We start from the raw sequence: 21782 nt of genomic DNA, 5'->3' as shown, positions 1-21782 counted from the left end.
CTGCAATATGTTGAGCATGCAATAGTGTTTATTTTCAGTATTTAAATTGTAAATAACTTGTCAAGTAACGGAACAAGTGGGTAGGAAGAAATCAGTAAAGTGCATGGAGGGTTTCTAACTGGTAGACATAGAAACTTCAACAGTAGACAATCTTCTTCATCCATTTTCCCGTAGAATTGAACCCTATTCTTATCATACAGCGAGTTATCATTTCCTTCAAGCCAACGAAGTGATCTTCAATCTTCTTTGACCTTAGAATTAGGGTTAGATTTCTCTTTCTTGATAATTACTTGTGAATTATGTTGGATTCTTTTACTTATTTGTTATATTATCTTTCCTCAAGCAATTACCAAATTATGTGTGCATGAAGATCACAAAAACACAAGACACAGATGTAGACACTTTGCCAGCGCAAAACCCCTATCTAGTGGAAAAGCCATTTAAAATCTCTACCTTCAATAGTTTTCGTTGAGACTCTTCAACCTAGACAAAGACCTCTTCCACACCAAGCCAACCTTTCCTTCTACGATCCAACCTTCGACCTAGTAGCAACAACACTTCGACCCTAGCAACTTCACCTTGGCAACATTAGAAATCAGCAACAATTTCGAATTTTACTAGGAGACTTCGATCTCCTAAACCAGCCCACATGAGAGAGAGAGAGAGAGAGAGAGAGAGACCAAAACTTCGATTTTCTTCTTCCCTTCCTCCTTGACTAAACTCACACTCCTTTTAGCCGCTTGCTCCAATCTTGTACTTTTCCCTGCTTCCAGCTTCCAGCTTCAGATATCAAATTATGTGTGAGAGAGTGAGATTCTCCAAATGAAGTCGAACTGCCTTGTATATATATCCTTCCAATGAGGTCGAATTGCCTTCCTTGAGGTCGGCTTGATCTTCTTGAGGCCGACTTGGTGTGGAGGTTACATAATTAATTTTTGACTCAAAAATAATTCCTTTTACATTGTTTGAAAGCCCAAGAAGGGTCTCATAAAATATATAATGATTCTAATGACTCTTTATTAATCCTTGGAGTCCACAATGAGGACTTTGACTAATAAAATGATGACCCAAGCATGAAACCCATGCTTTAATAAGTCATTGTAACAATAATAAAAATTCTTTTGCCAAATTCATTTTATGAAGAACGAACCTAGTTACATTTTTCCACACATGTGGGAAAGACACATGCTTAAGACATCAGTTGGACAAAACCTACATAGTGCAATCACCCCCACAAAACCAATGAGTCCTATAAGCCATGTATGCCAGTAGTTCCATCTCAAGGTCCCCAATCCTATCTGGGATGAAAGGAATTGAGGGTCGGGAGTAAAGGGACTGGGCATGGCCAACCAGAAGATGCCTAGGATACCATATACATAATCATTACATGGCCTACAGGGCTTTGGGATTTGCGTCTCATTGGTCTTACAATGGTGTTGCCATGGAAAAAGTATATAGCACCACCCAGGAGATAACAGACCCAATCTATTCTGTCATATCCTATAAATGTTGTCTCTAATTTAGTTTTTTGGCATCCAATAATTCTGTTTTATTTGTATGATTTAAATTTTGAGGTTTTACATGCATAGTTGGCCACAGTTTATTTTATAGTATTTTTTGAATCAGGTGTGGTTATGTTTTTCAATGATGAAATTATGTATTTTTTATCAGGCTCTTGCATCCCAAATTGAAGAAGAAAGAGACCATGTAGCTCTTTTGCCGAAAGTTGTAGCCTTGCTTTATGTGCAGGTTAGTTAAAGTAACCTATCTGGTTTCCAAAGTCATGAGTTTTTCTTTTAATGTATGTAATTATTTATACAGTAATGTAACCTTTCGAATTATTTACATTCAGGTCCACAACAAGGCATTGCAAATCCCAGGAAGAGCCATTGCCATAGCTATTTCTCGACTAAAGGTATGATTTTGCTTGTGTTCTGTTATATGATCTTTGTGAATACTTAGACTACAGATTTTCAAACTCTCTTATTGTGACCAGGTGATTTCTAGTTTTCTTTTTATATATCAACCTCTTTGGGCTTGTTGAATTTCTACAGCCTATGCAGGGTATGTAGTTAGTGGAGACTGGCATTAGACTTAAGTTGGATTATGTACAGGGACAGTAAAGTAGAAAGTTGAAATGAGTTTCAAAGATCAAGAAGAGGAGACATGGCAAGTTTTCACATCTAAAGTGAATTAACCATAGCAAAATAAGACAGGAAACATGACTACTGTCACACTAGTTTTTCTTCAGAAAGAGACTCATTATCTATACAAAGCTAGATACCTTTTTAATTAGTTCAATTTTAAAGCTTTTTAGCTGATTGTCTGGTATGAGTTAGCATGGGGCTAATGGTATCATGTGTGTTCTTTTCAAATGTTTGAGGTTGTTGACTTCCTTGCATGGCATGAGATTTTGATAAATGCTGTCTGTTGACCTCTACTGGTCAACTACCCATGCAGTACACCCCCCTTTTGCTGGCAAAAAGGGGCAGCACCTGATCAGCATGTCCGTGCCATCCTGCCATCATCAACAACTTGATCTTTTTGATTGTAAACCCAGTCTGCATGTATTAATTGTAAATAATCTTAGCAGACATGAGTCATGTATGTAATTTGCCTAGGTGGACCTAACTTTCTGATGATAATCTACGTCCCGGAAGGTTTTTCGTCTCACCGATCCACGGATCAGCAGAGTTTTCCTTCAAACCTGACCCCAAAGCCGGGATGCATTTTGTCATTAGAACTTTAGGAGAATCCTAGTGTGTTGATCTGCTAGATTATAGTTGTGTCGTAGAACTGGGTGATTTGTGAGGGTCTGTATTAAGTGAGTTTGTCCCCTTAAGATGTAAATTTGTAAAAGTCATCATGAAATGTGTCTTGAGGGTTGAAAATGTTTTAAATCCCCTCATGAGTCCTAAGTCCTAGGTCCTAGGTGATGTTTCCGAAGGCTTAGTTCGGTGATCCATAATAAAATGAATTAAAAAATTAAAAAAATGAATAAAAATAATAAAATAATAATAAAAAAATTAAAAAATAGAGCAAAAACCCTAACTAATAAAATAATAATATTTTAAGTGAATGCATTTTTTAATAATAAATCGACGGATGAGATCAAGAGATGTTTTGATCTTCATCAACGGTCGAGATCATTTCAGCATGGATCACTCGAACTAGCCGTTGGAGACATTTCCTTTAAGTAGGGTGCTAGGGGTCATTTTCAGATCATCTGATCTGTGAGTCTGTACTGAAAAAGCTCTCTTGTAATCTGATTTTCTGGTTAATAAAAAGACTTTGGGGTCCAAAAATCTTGCTGGTGTTACTCTCTGGAATTGCTATGAGATGTTTATTTTTCCGCATATTTCAGTTTTCAGCCTTTAATAATAGCTTGTTTTCAGAGTATTGTGAGCACAGGTATCTTGTTCACTTGCTAGGGTTTGAGTGCTGTTAGGGTTTCTGAAATAATGGCAAGTATCTCCATTATTTCCTGAAATCTAGCAGCATTCTTGCTCTCTTTATTGATGGTTGCTTGAGATGTGCAGGAAATCTTTAGGTGAAGGATATTGGTGGGCGTTTGGGGAAGTTCAAGGCTGAACCAGCCGACTCCCACAGGATTTTCTTTGCAGAGCCCAGCTGATTTTGGGCCCTGGGTTAATCATTTAAAGTTTATTTCCTGTTTTGCATGAGAGACTTTCTTTCTGTTCACAGCAAAGTTCAAATTTCTGTTCTTTGAAATATTTCTGTGCTTACTGTTAAATCTCGCTGCTAAGGGGCTAAATCTGTACATTAATAAGCTGTTCTAGGGTTTCAAGATTAGCTGATCTAGGGTTTTAAGTTTCTGCTTTGTACAGATTTTCATTAAGGTTCTTTTTTGTACATGGATTTTTTGAGGTTTCATCAGATCTAATCATTCCATTTACAAGCACTCAGATTTCTGAATGTTCGATGATCATTTTCCTCCACCAAAAGCAAAAGGCAATAAAACGAATCTCCATTTGCACGTCTCAGACAGTTCACGTGGGTCAAGAATATCGTAAGTTCTGCACAAGGTGGTTCCTGAAGATACGTTAACGTGTGGGCATCAGCACGTGCATCACGCCGTTTTTCTTACGTATCTGGTCAGCTCTAAACGCCAGACTCTTTGGTAATACGCGTGGAAGTTTCTCTGTCCGGTGTCGAAGATCTCCGGCTTTGCTCATCCGTCGTCCAGAACTGGAAAACCGCAGCGTTTTTGCCAGCGTTAATTTTTTTTTTGGTTACGTTCGTCAAATAGCATAATCAAGGCGCATTTTCGAAAGTCTTCTGAAGCATCGTTGTCAACTGGTTCACGATTCTGACCTGGGCATTTGCGTTCTTCAATTTTCTCGATTCTTCTCTCAGCTCAGCGCAGGGATTGAGGTCAGTTCGCCGGGTGCACCATGGCAAACGCGATCAGGTAAGTTCAACTACGTTCCATGTTTCCATTCGACTCCATTTTCTAAAAGAAACGTGTCTCAATTTTCTCTTTGGCATTCGAAATTGCAATGAACCTGTCTGCGTAATCTCCTTCAGGGCATTCACACGGTTGTAGTTTAGCTTCCGATCTTGCTCTTAGACAACGCATTGAAATTTTCATTCTGGTCGGTCGCGTCTCATCGTTCAGCATTTTAGATATGCATTTGCCTGCGTTTTTTGTTTTTTGTTGACGGCTAGGGTTTCCATCAAATATTCGTGCCCAAATTTCGAATGCATTTTGATGCAGTTCCGTCGTTCGTAGTCTTCACGGTGATATTGTTACAATTTTGTTTTTCTTTTGATCACAAGGTTAAATCGTATTGCTCTCATGTGTATATAGAAAACGTAAAGCATAGTTCCTTTAATTTAGATGAGTTTTATATATTTTGAATTTTAATTTTCATAGCTTTGTTTTTTTTTTTTTTATTTATGTTATAGTTTCGTTTAATATAGATTTTGATATTTAGTTTTCGTTTAGATTTAATGTTTTAGATTTTTTAGATTTAAATTTTTGTTTTTTATGGTTTTAAAAAGAAAAATGAGTAAATAAATAAATATAAAGAATAAAAAAGAAATAAAAATAAAAAGATTTTATTTAGTCTTTTTTAGACTTAGGTTTATTTTTGGTATAGTTAATTTTTTTTAGATTTTAGAATAGATTTTAATTTTATGTTCTAGATTTAATTAGATTTTAAATAGATTTTAAAATTTTGTTTTATTTTGATTTTAAAATAAAATAAAAATACAAAAAATATTTCTTGAAGGGATTTTTAGGGTTTAGGTTTAGATTTAGAATTTTGCTTTTTAGTTAAAAAAAAAAAATAAAATTGTGGAAAATTATTTTTGCCAGATTCAGTGGTTTTCATGTTATATCTTTCGTGCTGAATTTTCAAGTCAAGATGCGAAGTTGATATCTGGTTAATGGTTAATGATTCTTAATTTCACTATTGTTTAAGGCGTTGATCAAAGTTGCTGGATATCGTTATTTGATGAACTTTGTGTTTTACTGGATATTTAAAGCATTGTTCTCATTATCTAATGATAAATGATTGCTGTTTATGGTTCATTTTCTTTTATCGTCCTACAAGTAATCATTTAAGCACCAAAATCATAAGGCACTGGTCTATCAAATTAATAAAATCATCCTAGTGCATCTCGTCTCCCAGCCCAACTGGTCGATAGTTGGTCTCATCATCTCACAGGGACTACCCCCCTTAGCCGCGGGAGACAGGCTTAAACGGAGGGATCGGGGATCAGAGTGACAACCCCCGGTCTGAGCGTTGTCGTGTCAATCTGCGCGACAACATTTTTTGGCGCCGTTGCCGGGGACACTTTGTTCTCGGTGTTTCAAACGACAATCATTCATCTTCTCATCTTTCTCATCTCTCAGTTGAGCTGGCAGATTCAATATTTTGGCATCTTTTCATCACATCTCAGCAGCGCCTCTTGGGTTTGTTTCCTGTTTGGGTGGCGACTCCACTTTCTCATTTTTCCCAGACAAGAAGCTTTCCTCATATCTGCTTGTGGTTACTTTTTGGATCCTAGAATCAGATTTATTGTTCAAGTGGCGACTCCACTTCTTTCATCTTTTGATTTTCTTGAGCAGAAATCTCTTTCTATCATCCATTTGATCCCTTACTGTTCATCATGGATTATTCATGTAAACCATGTCATTTTACTGATAATCTCCATGATCTTCCGAAAGAGGCCATTGCTAAATTATTTAAGTTCTCGGGTGGTGATTCGGTCGTTGTTAGACATCATTTAAACATGTTTACTTGTGTAATGATCATATATTGTAGACTTCCTCAATATAATCATGAAGATTTCAAGATGCGTCTATTTGTCCATTCTTTAGAGGGTGATGCCTTGAATTGGTTTAATAATTTTCCTAATGATTTTTTCACTTCTTTACAAGACATTCTCAATGCTTTTAAAGATAGATATGATAGTCCAAACAGCTTGCCTTCTACCTCTAAAATTGTGCAAAAGGAAGAAAGTAATCATATTAAAGGTCAAGCTGTTGAAGAAAGATTTCAAGATCAAAATGTGTCATCCACCAGTACTAATGCAGATCAAGTTCATGATAGTGAAAAATCAGGGACAAATGACAATGAAAAGGAAGAGCAAAAGCAAATTATACAAGATCTAATGGAGGCTAATCAAACTAATTATGTCAATGACGTGAGAACTTTGTGCACCCACCTTGAAAAACGTAATAGGGAGATAGAGATTATGCAAAATCAGCATGCTAGGGAAATTGAGGCCATGAAAATTAAATATGAAACAGAAATTAGAAGCATGCAAAGCAAGATGTCAGTCTTAGAGGAAAATATGGTGACCATGAAAGCTGATCATGATAGGGAAATTGACTCTATGACGTTCAATCATAACAATCAGTTGGCTGACATGCAAGCGAATCATAAAGAAGAAATAAATTTCATGCAACATTGCTTGATGGACATAAAGGAAAAGAATGATAAAGTAATAAAACACATGCAAGAACACCATGCCATGCAAATCAGTGCTATAAGGGATGAATGCTCTAGTCAGATGGATGCCATTAGAATACAGGTTCAAAAGTTTCAGCAATTGGAAGATGAAAGAAACCAGATGACATCAATAGATCAGGAACCTTCTCATTTGTTGCAACAAGCTCCATCTTATTATGAGGAGGTTATTAGTTCAGTTGAAAGATGGTTGATTGAAGATGGACTTAAGAATGATAAAGATCAGATGCGGGCTAAAGAAAGACATATCACGCATACTTCATCTGATAGTTTTGAGACAGAAAGTTCCAGATCATCAGTAATTCATCCTGCCAGAAAGAAAAAGCGCAAGAGAAAGAAAATGAGAAGAAGATTTGACGCATCAGACGGCCGCGAGCAGCTTGATTTTCGGATAGGAAAAAGTCCCACCATATGCAAAATTGGACATGGCACATCCGACAAGCAGCCGACAGATTTGCCTGAAAGCAGGCAAATGCTCAGTATGCACTATATTGAACACATCTGATGCCGTGGGGCATTTTTTGTATTGTATTTCTAACTCTAATCCTCGTCTTTTCAGCATTTCATTTCTGTTTTAGGATTAGATTTACTTTTCATGTTATTAGATAGTTAATAAGTGAAGAGCTTTTATCTTTCCTGTGCTTAATGTATATGCTGATTTTTTGGATGGACGCTACTTATTTTTGTGTTGTATGGATGCAGATTCTGGATTCTCACATTCCTGCAAGCAGCAACGTGTCCCCAAGTAGAGCCAGATGTTGACCTCTACTGGTCAACTACCCATGCAGTACACCCCCCTTTTGCTGGCAAAAAGGGGCAGCACCTGATCAGCATGTCCGTGCCATCCTGCCATCATCAGCAACTTGATCTTTTTGATTGTAAACCCAGTCTGCATGTATTAATTGTAAATAATCTTAGCAGACATGAGTCATGTATGTAATTTGCCTAGGTGGACCTAACTTTCTGATGATAATCTACGTCCTGGAAGGTTTTTCGTCTCACCGATCCACAGATCGGCAGAGTTTTGCTTCAAACCTGACCCCAAAGCCGGGATGCATTTTGTCATTAGAACTTTAGGAGAATCCTAGTGTGTTGATTTGCTAGATTATAGTTGTGTCGCAGAACTGGGTGATTTGTGAGGGTCTGTATTAAGTGAGTTTGTCCCCTTAAGATGTAAATTTGTAAAAGTCATCATGAAATGTGTCTTGGGGGTTGAAAATGTTTTAAATCCCCTCATGAGTCCTAAGTCCTAGGTCCTAGGTGATGTTTCCAAAGGCTTAGTTCGGTGATCCATAATAAAATGAATTAAAAAATAAAAAAAATGAATAAAATAATAAAATAATAATAAAAAAATTAAAAAATAGAGCAAAAACTCTAACTAATAAAATAATAATATTTTAAGTGAATGCATTTTTTAATAATAAATCGACGGATGAGATCAAGAGATGTTTTGATCCTCATCAACGGTCGAGATCATTTCAGCATGGATCACTCGAACTAGCCGTTGGAGACATTTCCTTTAAGTAGGGTGCTAGGGGTCATTTTCAGATCATCTGATCTGTGAGTCTGTACTGAAAAAGCTCTCTTGTAATCTGATTTTCTGGTTAATAAAAAGACTTTGGGGTCCAAAAATCTTGCTGGTGTTACTCTCTGGAATTGCTGTGAGATGTTTATTTTTCCGCATATTTCAGTTTTCAGCCTTTAATAATAGCTTGTTTTCAGAGTATTGTGAGCACAGGTATCTTGTTCACTTTCTAGGGTTTGAGTGCTGTTAGGGTTTCTGAAATAATGGCAGGTATCTCCATTATTTCCTGAAATCTAGCAGCATTCTTGCTCTCTTTATTGATGGTTGCTTGAGATGTGCAAGAAATCTTTAGGTGAAGGATATTGGTGGGCGTTTGGGGAAGTTCAAGGCTGAACCAGCCGACTCCCACAGGCTTTTCTTTGCAGAGCCCAGCTGATTTTGGGCCCTGGGTTAATCATTTAAAGTTTATTTCCTGTTTTGCATGAGAGACTTTCTTTCTATTCACAGCAAAGTTCAAATTTCTGTTCTTTGAAATATTTCTGTGCTTACTGTTAAATCTGGCTGCTAAGGGGCTAAATCTGTACATTAATCAGCTGTTCTAGGGTTTCAAGATTAGCTGATCTAGGGTTTTAAGTTTCTGCTTTGTACAGATTTTCATTAGGGTTCTTTTTTGTACAGGGATTTTTTGAGGTTTCATCAGATCTGATCATTCCATTTACAAGCACTCAGATTTCTGAATGTTCGATGATCATTTTCCTCCACCAAAAGCAAAAGGCAATAAAACGAATCTCCATTTGCACGTCTCAGACAGTTCACGTGGGTCAAGAATATCGTAAGTTCTGCACAAGGTGGTTCCTGAAGATACGTTAACGTGTGGGCATCAGCACGTGCATCACGCCGTTTTTCTTACGTATCTGGTCAGCTCTAAACGCCAGACTCTTTGGTAATACGCGTGGAAGGTTCTCTGTCCGCTGTCAAAGATCTCCGGCTTTGCTCATCCGTCGTCCAGAACTGGAAAACCGCATCGTTTTGCCAGCGTTAAAATTTTTTTTTGGTTACGTTCGTCAAATAGCATAATCAAGGCGTATTTTCGAAAGTCTTCTGAAGCATCGTCGTCAACTGGTTCACGATTCTGACCTGGGCATTTGCGTTCTTCAATTTTCTCGATTCTTCTCTCAGCTCAGCGCAGGGATTGAGGTCAGTTCACCGGGTGCACCATGGCAAACGCGATCAGGTAAGTTCAACTACGTTCCACGTTTCCATTCGACTCCATTTTCTAAAAGAAACGTGTCTCAATTTTCTCTTTGGCATTCGAAATTGCAATGAACCTGTCTGCGTAATCCCCTTCAGGGCATTCACACGGTTGTAGTTTAGCTTCCGATCTTGCTCTTAGACAACGCATTGAAATTTTCATTCTGGTCGGTCGCGTCTCATCGTTCATTATTTTAGATATGCATTTGCCTGCGTTTTTTGTTTTTTGTTGACGGCTAGGGTTTCCATCAAATATTCGTGCCCAAATTTCGAATGCATTTTGATGCAGTTCCGTCGTTCGTAGTCTTCACGGTGATATTGTTACAGTTTTGTTTTTCTTTTGATCACAGGTTAAATCGTATTGCTCTGATGTATATATAGAAAACGTAAAGCGTAGTTCCTTTAATTTAGATGAGTTTTATATATTTTGAATTTTAATTTTCATAGCTTTGTTTTTTTTATTTATTTATTTATGTTATAGTTTCGTTTAATATAGATTTTGATATTTAGTTTTCGTTTAGATTTAATGCTTTAGATTTTTTTAGATTTAAATTTTTGTTTTTTATGGTTTAAAAAAAAATGAATAAATAAATAAATATAAAGAATAAAAAAGAAATAAAAATAAAAAGATTTTATTTAGTCTTTTTTAGACTTAGGTTTATTTTTGGTATAGTTAATTTTTTTTAGATTTTAGAATAGATTTTAATTTTATGTTCTAGATTAAATTTTAATTAGATTTTAAATAGATTTTAAAATTTTGTTTTATTTTGGTTTTAAAATAAAATAAAAATACAAAAAATATTTCTTAAAGGGATTTTTAGGGTTTAGGTTTAGATTTAGAATTTTGCTTTTTAGTTAAAAAAAAAAAAAAAAAATTGTGGAAAATTATTTTTGCCAGATTCAGTGGTTTTCATGTTATATCTTTCGCGCTGAATTTTCAAGTCAAGATGCGAAGTTGATATCTGGTTAATGGTTAATGATTCTTAATTTCACTATTGTTTAAGGCGTTGATCAAAGTTGCTGGATATCGTTATTTGATGAACTTTGTGTTTTACTGGATATTTAAAGCATTGTTCTCATTATCTAATGATAAATGATTGCTGTTTATGGTTCATTTTCTTTTATCGTCCTACAAGTAATCATTTAAGCACCAATATCATAAGGCACTGGTCTATCAAATTAATAAAATCATCCTAGTGCATCTCGTCTCCCAGCCCAACTGGTCGATAGTTGGTCTCATCATCTCACAGGGACTACCCCCCTTAGCCGCGGGAGACAGGCTTAAACGGAGGGATCGGGGATCAGAGTGACAGCCCCCGTTCTGAGCGTTGTCGTGTCAATCTGCGCGACAACACTGTCTAGTTGATGTAAATTTGTATTGGAAGCAATTCTTCTCATTCTTTCCTGGATAGGTGAGCCACTATTAAGTAAAGGGAAATGGGTGTAGATAGTGCTCCATGAGAAGAAGATAAACCCATGAATTGAAATCGACTCTGCCAAAATTGCCTTATAGAAGAAGACCAAAGTTGTCATGGTTCAGATCAGAGGGAGAGTGAAGGAAACATACAAGGTTGACATTGTGCATAGCATTGTAAGTCACTTGAGCTTTTCTTGTTGAAACCACTTAGCAGTGGAAGCAAAAAGAGTTCTCCAACGTAACCATAGTCTTAACCCATTTTAAAAAGCATCTACACCTACCTTATGATATGAGAAAAGTATGATATATTAATTGCATATCTTGACACATATTTCATTGCAACTTAAGTGTTTGATTGAAGAATCACCACAATAAAATTTCCCCAAATGCATCCATGAGCCCCCTACTTTATAATATGAGAAAAGTATGGTATATTAATTGCATATCTTGATTCTTGACATATATTTCAAAGCAAAATTTCCCCAAATACATCCATGAACCCCCACTCCTTTATACTTTAATATAAACATTGAAGGACAATTTCTGTAGAAATTTCAAGAATCCGGCAATTAATGCAATTCTGAAATTTCACCACTCAACGGAGGCGTCCCATATCTAATTCTTGGGAGATTTCAGCCTTAGGGATGATCTGAAATATATAATTACAGCAGTGAAGAGTAGCAAATACTTCAGTTCACTTCAGGCTAACTGGAGAGAAAAAACACCGAACAAGTGGACTTCAAATACAACATGCCAACAAGTTATAGCACTTGCGGCACACTTGTTCATGTATATGAAAGATCTCAAATAGTTTAATTACAGAAGGTTTTATGGAAGAAAATATTCTCCCTTATCTTCTATATGTGTGTCAAATCACTTAAAAATTTCTGCAATAGGTTATGTCAAATCAGCATGACAACGAATGTTGGAATCCATCCAGACAAATTGATAACAGAAGCTGGAATGAAATCTGCGAGTGCGCAATATTTGGACTGCTGGATAGTTCACACACACACGAAATGAAGTACATACTGCAGCTTTATCACAAAGCTTATACAAGTTTAGCTACCGAGGAAAACCATGAAAACCCTTGCCACCAATTCCTCCTATCTAGGAATCACTCCCAACCAAAGCTGGTCAATCCACCAAAGATTCTCAACATTCTAGCATCAACACTGCCAAGTCCTCCTTGGCACATACAACAAGGTTGTATTACACAAGTTGTCCTGTAATATTCCTAATGGAAATTTTACGATGATAACAAAGACATGCAAATATAGTAACACATAAATTTTCAGAAATGCATACACATAAACCAGAAATTTCTACAAATCCACAAACTGACCAAGATTTTATTAATAATATTTGCTGTGATACAAATGAGTCGGAGAAAGTGCACCTAGGCTTGCACAAAGCAAGCTACACGCACTAGGTGATGAATACAAAAAAGCCCAACCACTGCAATAACAAGCTCCTCCAGAAAACTATGCTGCTGCTCCAAAGCTACACTGTTGCCTGACTACGCCCCTTGATTTTCCCACTCTAGAGTGCCCAGAAAATTTTGGGAATTTGGGATCGTGATCGTTGCCCAAAACCTAGAAAAACCTAGATGAAAGGGTTTCCCTTGGTTCCAACTTTAAAAAATTGACCCTTCACAGCTTGACCCTCCAATTTCGAATTTTATTGCTGTGGCTGATGCTGCCAATGTTTACTCTCCCAGCGCCAACAATCCTCCTCAAATGTCCCTCCAAATGATCTCCCAGCACCCCAACTCCAAACTCCCCCGGATAATGTTGCCCCACAAGAGTCTCACTCCAATGACTGCACAGTCATGGAGGAGATGATGCAATCCTGCATGTGATGAAGTGAAAGTTGCGTGTAGGCTAGCCCTCTTGTCTGTAGATACCCTCCATACTCCTGAAAATTATGGAAGAATACTCCTGTAGCTCCTCCAGACAATTCCCCTAAAACACTGCTCTACAAATAACTAGTGAATTCTCCCTTTGCGCAGTGGTGGCTCCTGGATTGTGTGCTTTTCCCCAGATATGCGTGGGACTTGTAGCTGATGCTTCTTCCGGTCTCGGTGATGAAGGAAAGCCTTTCTTGTGTTGAAGAGTCTAGGGCAGTTAGCATTAGATAGATTCTTCTATACTTGATAACAATTTGTGAAATGCTTTTACTATTTATCTTATCTTGATCTTCTTCTTATTATGAGTGTGTGTGTTTACATCATGAAATTGCCACCAAAACAAAGAGACAAGAACACAAGAAGTTGGCATTCTGCCGGGGCCAAAACCTGTCCCTCTTAGACAGGAAAAACCGCACAGAATTCTTCTTATAGAGATTCTAATTGACGAACACCAAGACCATTATACCTGACCCTGTAAGCCACTCCAAGACCAAGACACCAATCCTCTTCTGTTGTTACTAAAAATAACAACACCTAGGATATTCTCATGTTCACTGCTGAAGATGACTTCTTCAAGGTACTCTTTTTTGTTGATTTTTGATCGCATGGGATGTGCTGTGCTCTAGCCATGAAAATTGGTGGAGAGGCTAAGGCAAATGAGATCTCCAAGACCTAGAAATCGTTTGGAGAAATTCCACCCGGATGAAGAGATATTAAAATAATTAATATTTTTGATGGGGTTCCTAAGTCTAAACTTAGGAAAATTAAAATATTAATGTGTATTAATATAATATGGGTGAGAAAGTTCTAAATAACAAGGATCAAGTCATATCTAATCTTAGCTGTTGATTAGGGACTTAATCTCGGCCGTTGAATTGTCAATAGGAAAAGTATAAGAGGAGGCTTGAAGGTCAGTTGGAGACACACCAAGAGAGATCAGTCAGTTCAATTTTCTGGGGTGAGGTTTGCTGAGGAAATCAAACAAGTGATCAGTTGCAGTGAGGGGTAGCTCGAAAAGAGGTCGAAGAATACATATCAGAGAGGCAGCGTAGAGCCTAGGAGGGTGGACGCAAAGGCTAAGGAGGCTAACACAGAGGACGTAGAAGCTGCAGAGGCAGACATAGGGGATTTAGAAAGATGTGAGGCTGACACAAACAACACAAAGGTGTGTAGAGGTCGATGTTGGGCTGAAGAGGTTGCGCTAAGGAAATTTGTGGGGCAAACAGAGAGCAGATTAGCCAGGAGAGGGTGACACAGTTCCATAGAGGGTGACATAGTTCCAGAGGAGTGCTTGGAGTAGCTTTCGCTATCCAGCTCAAGGAACAGTCAGAGTCACTATGGGGTTGTTCATCCGGGTGCTGATTTGCCGGAATATCTGTCTCCAGAAAGAGGTGCTACTGCCAAGGATATTCTCTGAAGGGTGAGCCATTTCTGGCACCCTAGTTATCTTCAGAAATTTGCTTAATAATAAAACCCTCATATCTGCTGCACCTGTTTTCCCGAATTGGGTTTTTCTGAGGACGATTGTCCAAAAATAACGGTGTCCCTTGTGTGATTACCTCTGTTTATTTCAGTACATGATCTGTATCTCTGTGAAGACTAAATTTGTGTTTACTTCGATGTTTATGAAATTAAATAACTTGTTAATGTAAAGAACAAGTAAGACATAGTAAACCAAACATTGCAGTAGAGGTTTTTGATGTGTTAGATTCAAGAATTTTCACATGGTATCAGAGTGATTGCAAATCATAAGAGATTGAAGGCACCAGCTGGAAAATCTGAGAGTTTGCAGCAGAGAAGTAGCTATCCCGAGAGACAACGATATTCCAGAGCCAGAGACATAGAAGGAAGAGTGACTCAGTGCAGAGAAGGTGACGCAGAGGCTCACGCACTACCTGCATCATCATTCTGAGCCATGAGGGAAAGATGCAGTAGTCGTGTCAGTAGTCCAGGCCAGCGCAAAGGTAGAGTGGGGGGGGGGAATCAAGGCTACGCAGTGCCCGACCATCTTTCTCAGCTAGGAAGGATTGACGCTATGGTTAGGAGGAGTTGATCCAACTCTCACTGTGATTGCGCAAAGCCAAAAGGGCTCAGATTCTTCAATTGCCAGGGCTAAGGGAGCTGTGCAGATTTTGATTTGAGGAGCTGGTGGGACGCTGTTGTTGTTTTGGGGTAGCATTGGATGTGCTCTAGCCACAAGAATTAGTGGAGAGGCTAAAGCACATGAGATCAATGTTGCACGAAGCGCGCCCCCACGGTTCCAAGCCCCGAAGCGCGTCTCGTACGGAAGCGCCGCTTCCGATTTTTTTGCCGCTTCCTGGAAATTCAGAAGCGTGGTACGGAAGCGCCGAAGCGCGCTTCGGGCGTCGGAAGCGTGGCGCTTCGGAGGAGGAAGTGTATGCTTCCGGAAAAGTGTTTAGAAAATCGTTTTTTTTTTCAATTTTTTTTTTTTTTTTTTTTTTTTAATTTTAGGTGAGGTTGCTTGTTGGGAGTGGGTCCACCTTGGGTTAGGGTGACGAATGAAGGCAAAAAAAATATAAATATAGCAGATGCTCCCTCATGGTAATGTTAAATTCTTAAAATAAAAGTGACATTCTCCTTTATTTTCATTTTCATCCTTTTACTTAAATTTTTAACATTACCATGAAATGACTCAGGATGTTTGAGAGTGGTTCTGGCCTCATTAGACTTCATATGGAGAAAATAGAATTTCATATCCTATTCAAAATTTAGCAGACTTAACAGTTTTCAGGAATTTAGGATCAATGGGATTATGGCATTTCATTAGATTATATCAAGTATGAAGGTATGCGATTGGCATTTAATCAAGAGCACCAAGCCGTATATGTACCCTAGTGTTGGTGGTGTTAATTGTTGAACTCCTTTGTCATGCGGCACGCCCTTGGCAAAAAATTACCTTTCAATCAAGTCAAAATCATTGATCAAGCATGTTAAGCTTTTTCTACCATATTTTAAGTCTTGAATTAGGTAGTTTGATCAAAATTGGGCAATGTTGACTAATATCCCTAGACAATCGAGGTAGAGGCAAAGGCTAGACAAGAGGAGAAGAATCTAGATTCTAGATGGTTGATGCTCGAATAATTAATCATTAATGTACAATGGATGTTATATCTATCTTGATTTATGCAAAAATATGCATGTTTTCATGTCTTCTACAATTAATTTTCTATTTGGGATGTTTGTTTTGAGTATAAATGCAAATATATATATATATATATATATATATATATATAGCAGACGCTTCGCTTCCTAGATTTTTGGAAAATGACGCTTCCGCGTCCCTGCTTCCAAAAAACGCTTCCGCTTCACCCCCGCTTCGTGCAACATTGCATGAGATCTCCAAGACCCAGAAATGGTTTGGGCAGATTCTACCCGATTAAGGAGATATTAAAATAATTAATATTTTTAATGGAGTTCCTAAGTCTAAACTTAGGAAAAATAAAATATTAATGGGTATTAATATAAAATTGGGTTAGAAGGTTCTAAAAGACATAGATGAAGCCAAATCTAATCTTAACCATTGATTGGAGATGTAATCTTGGCCATTGAAGGACCAACAGGAAAAGTATAAGAGGAGGCTTGAAGGTCAGTTGGAGAAGTCACTAGAGTGACCAGTCATTCATTTTTCTAGAGCGGGGTTGCTAAGCAAAGTTGAATCAGTGATTAGCAACGATGGGCAGTGAGTACGAGGCAGAGAGGCAGAGATAATACTGAGAGACCAGTGTAGAAGCAAAGAGAGCGAGAGCAACAACTAGTGCAGGCTACGCAGAGCCCAACAAAGACAACGCAAAGGCCAGAGGGACTGCGTCATCCATGCAGAGGCTGCTGGAGTGACGTAGAGGGTCCCAGAGGTTGTGTAGTGCCTCAGAGAGCTGACGTAGAGGGTCCTGGGGTTGAAGGGTTCCTAAGTCTAAACTTAGGAAAATTAAAATATTAATGGGTATTAATGAAAATATGGGTGAGAAGCTTCCAAGAGACGAGGATCAAGTCTAATTTAATATTAGCTGTTGATTAGAGACTTTATCTCGACCATTGATTTCTCAACAGGAAAAGTATAAATGGAGACTTGGGGTCAGTTGGAGAAGATACACAGAGCGATTGAGGAAATCGATTTTTTGAGGTGAGAAGTTTTCAGGAGGGAAATCGATTGGGGAGATCTTGCAGCTAAGGGGCAGTGATAGTTCAGGAATATAGACAGAGAGGCAGAGAAAAGCTTGTGGAGGCAGCACAGTAGCCAGGAGAGCTGACGCTGGGCCAGTCCGGGCCTAGGCAAACTTGACGCAGAGCCAGAAGGGTCAGCGTAGAGGGAGAGAGTTGCCTTCCACCTAGAGCACCAGAACAACCGAGGAAAGATGATGCAATGGGAAGAAGAGTTGACACATAGCCTCAGAGAGGTCTACGCAGTTACTACGGAGGGGCAACGCTTGTAGTCGGGGCCAGCCAGATTTGCTGCTGGATCCACCAGAATCTGCTGGGTGAAGTGAGGTAAAACTCACTCAGTTTTTCTGCCATTGTATTTCTCTGTCACTGGTTTGTTGGGAAGGAAACCAACATTTGAATTCAAAACTTTTGCTTAATAATAGAAAACCCTCAGAGCTGTTGCACCGATTTTCCCACATTGGGTTTTTACGGGGACGTTTAGTCCAAAAATAAGTGTGTCCCTTGCATGATTGTCTTATTTATTTTTCAGTATTTGATCTGTATATTGGTGTAGGCTGTAGTGTATTTGCATCTAATATTTTTTGAATATTTCTTAAAATAACTTGTTAAATGAAGAATACAAGTAGGTTATGCAAATCAGTTTACTGCAGTAGAATTTTTGACTTGTTCAATTCAGAAATTTTCACAAATTCGTTACCCTATATATAGACATTTTTCAATATTAATCAATATGTATACTACTGCAGTATCGACGATGCATGCATATGTAGCTATCATATGCATGCATATGCATGCTTCGTGTGCATGCTAATATCCCTATGCTCCCTTTAATTTGAGATAGGTCATTACAATTGCATATATGATATACTGTTCTATCTACAATTGATCGTTGTTATTGGAAGATTAAATTTATTTAAAAGTGATTGCTAATAGAAGAAAGAATTGGGATAAGTAATTGTGCTAGCATAGAGTAGTGGAAAATTAACATATTTTTCTGAGACTTTGAATGAACTTGGAGGCTGAGTTCATTTGTGATTCGTTGACTAATTTGATCGAAGTTTGACTCTATTTCTGGGCCATTGAACACATGTTTGACTATAGGTCAAAATCAAAGCTTTGACCGAACTTATGAGGTGATTTCAAGACCAAATTTTGGCGCTTTTGTTCAGCTACCTCACGGCGAGATTTGGCCCTTCTATTGTAGACATTGACTTGGACCAATGTTGACTATTTTCTCTCTCCTTTGGCTAGTTTTACTTGGATAATATTGAGGTAAAAAATTGGAATCTTGTTTGCAATATTTTGATGTACATTTTGATGAACTAAATTCTCTCTCATAAAAAAAGATTCGTTGGGTTTTCCCTTTGTGGGTTTTACCTTGGCCGCTGGCCTATATTTTGGTGTCTTTTGTCTTATTGTTTACTGTGATCTCTACTTCTACGCTATTGTTAATGGTGTTAATCAATGCTGTCATTGATGCCAATATGGCATTGGTCGAGATGGCAAATATTCTTGAGATGCCTAATGAATATCATGAAACCTTAGAATGAGATGATAAGGTTGAAGACAATAGATGCCTGATGATGATGTCTAGCTCTTGTTTGATAAGAACGTCATCAATTAATATGTCAAGTCACTAATGGAAAAGTCTTAAGAAGTGCCAAGTTCCAAGTATTTAGAAGTCCTTGATGACATATGGAGGACTACATTTGATGATGTCATACTCTTGATGAATGACCAAAATTGATGATGGCACTTGATGAGGTCTTTATAACATGGTTGGAGATAATTTGATGGTTGGAAGACTATATTGGGGTTCTCCTAATGACGTTGCACTATGACTGCACTAGTATATGATGACATTGTTGATGTGTTATGCTACATGGATGCTGCAATCCTACATAATGACTCTATGATCCTATGATGACATTGATAACTATGAAGAAGCCATGCTGTCCCAAACTTTTTATGCATAAAATATAAGGGCAGTCACAAAGAAAAGTTATTTTGGACACCTTGGAGACATCCTTTCAAAATGGATCCTAGACCATCTTAAAGAGGATTTTTTCCTCTTTCTAATGAGCCTTTATTTGCCCCGCAACTCCCAATAGTTTGTGAGATATTGAATTTTTAAGTTAAGGAAATTATTCCTAGCAATGAGCTGACCTACACTCTGTCATACAAGTTGGCGTCACTTAAAATAGACGTGTCCCTCTAGTTATAAACGAAATCATTATAAATATAAACCTAAATTTGTCCATTCAAGCTCAGATTTGTTGGTGGAGACAAGACAAGAGGTAGAGAAGAAGCTTGTGGAATTGTTCTTGGGTTAAATAGTCTCCCACAGGTTCGAGCTAGGAGTAGAGAAGCTGCCGTAGTTGAAGCTGTTGTAGTTGCCGTGGTTGAAGTTGCTGTAGTTGTTGTGGTCGAAGTTGTCGCAACCGCCGTGGTTGAAGTTGCCGTGGTTGAATCTACCATGGTCGAAGTTGCTGTAGTTGCCGTGGTCGAAGCTGCCGTAGTTGCCGTGGTTGAAGCTGCTGTAGTTGCTGTGGTTGAAGCTGTCATGGTCAAATTTTCATAGTTGTCGTGGTCAAAGTGTTGATTTATTGGGATTGGACAAATAGAGCTTGTTGAAGTCTTCTCTTGAGAACAAAATAGGGTAGAGATGGAGAACTTTGTGAAGTAGTGTATTGAAGATTTGCGGAGATCATTGAAGACCATGATGCATTGAAGCCATCATGAGGTGAACTTGAAGAAGTTTTGTTTGGGTAACATGAAGAGCAGTGGTGACACCTGCATGTGAAGAACAAGGTTGTCATTGATGATGTGATGTGAAGACTAAGTGAAGGGATAACTAAAGGTTGATAGGGTTTGTTGAAGAAGACATTGGGAGCCGTGAAGTATAATCAAATACATCTTGACGAAGTAAAGTAAGGGTTAGAGCCGAAGAGGTTGGGGCCTTGAAAAGACAAGGTTGGTGCCTTGGAGGATAGGGTTGGAGCCCTAGAGGATCAAAGTTCTCAAAAAACCAGGTCGGAGCCTGAACTAGATATAGGGTTGGAGCCCTTGGGGTTGGTGCCTCAGAATTGACAAAGTTGGAGCATTGGAAGTCCAAGTTGGTGCTTGGCAAATACAGGTTGGAGTGTGGGAGATTGAAGATTAGTGTCTTCATTTAGGGTTGGAGCCTTACATATATTGTACTTGATTTATTAAAGAAATTAATAAAAGCATTTATTCTTATTGTTGTTCATTTTGTGTTCTAAATATAAGTGATATAACTGGTAAAAGTAACAATTGAAAAGGAATACTAATTCACCCCTCTCAGTATTTCCAACAAATGGTTGAAATTTTTCATGTGTAACTCCTTGATGATTGGAATGCTCTAGAGAAGTAATATTGTATCATTGGAAGTAGTCGTCAGATTTAAAAATTGTACTAGTTGTGATTGCACTAGAAAATCAACAATGGCCATATGAGAGAGGTGGAGCTCATGCTTGGCTATTGCCCACATGCTAATTTGTAAGTCCCGACCATCTTTTGCATTTTGATTTTTCTCTTGTTTTTCTTGTGGCCATCGTATGCTCTTTCTTTTTCTTTTAGCTACATCAACCTCCCAAGGTACATTTCTAGGCCCTACCTTTTGAATTTTGTAGCTATGGTTAGTCTTCAGATGAATATATTTTTATCATTGATGTACTTGTAACATTAAATGTTTATGTAAAGCATGTTCTTCATGTTCAAAAGAAAGTTATATTATTCATGTATTTGTCAAAAGAAAAATACAAGGCATGTTCTTCACGACCTTGTCAAAAGAAGGAATTAAATTTTGAATTTTGTTTTTGGCTCCACAAGATGTCCAAGTTGGCCCAACCCCCAATGGCACCCATTCAGCCTATTGGATCACTATATATGTGAGGCATTCAACCTCTTCTCCAAGACCATTTGATCTCATCCTCAAGACATAATTTCTTTAGCCATATGAAGAATATTAAGGAGTAGGACTTGTTACCCACCATTTTGTGGGTGATATCCCTAGTAGAATTTTTTGTCCAAGATGGTCCTCACCCGGCAACTAGTAGCCCCTTGCAGCCACCAACTAGCTCATTCTGCCATTTTTCCGCCACCTGAACCAACCATGTTGTCCCTCGCCCATCTATCATGATTATATGTTTGAAGGTGGGCCTCCTGAATGTAAAGGTATGCATTGTCATTTGGTAATTGAGTATTGTAGTTTGCTTATCATGGTTACTTATGGGCATGGACTAATGGGGGATTTGGCAGAAAGAGTGGGCTAGATCTGTGCCTAAACCTCTTTTGGATGTTACCCTTGGATCTTAGTCCCGTGAGATCTCTTTTACTGACCTTTGGGTTTTAGGGTGGTTCTACATGGGAAACCTTGATTTTGGTTGCATGGTCATGTGAAAATTCGGAAACCCGAATCCTATTGCAGCAACTGGAAATAATTCTCCTAATTGTTAAATTAATTTTTAACAAATT

At 38.1% G+C, this 21782-nt stretch overlaps 1 protein-coding gene across 1 annotated transcript in view; it reads left to right on the top strand.

The window, feature by feature from the left end:
- Positions 1-21782, top strand: part of LOC149189565 (E3 UFM1-protein ligase-like protein) — a 331641-nt gene that overhangs the window by 260093 nt on the left and 49766 nt on the right. The window contains exons 17-18 of the mRNA XM_089411846.1: positions 1672-1749; positions 1853-1915. Coding sequence (XP_089267972.1) covers positions 1672-1749; positions 1853-1915 — 141 coding nt within the window. The remainder of the gene's footprint in view (positions 1-1671; positions 1750-1852; positions 1916-21782) is intronic.

Source organism: Pinus tabuliformis, chromosome 3_1, assembly GCF_031772625.1.
Source record: "Pinus tabuliformis cultivar Carrire ecotype Pingquan chromosome 3_1, CPIR1, whole genome shotgun sequence".
Lineage (NCBI taxonomy): Eukaryota > Viridiplantae > Streptophyta > Pinopsida > Pinales > Pinaceae > Pinus > Pinus tabuliformis.
The sequence above is the reverse complement of the archived record's forward strand: the minus strand, read 5'-3'. Positions and strand labels throughout refer to the sequence as shown.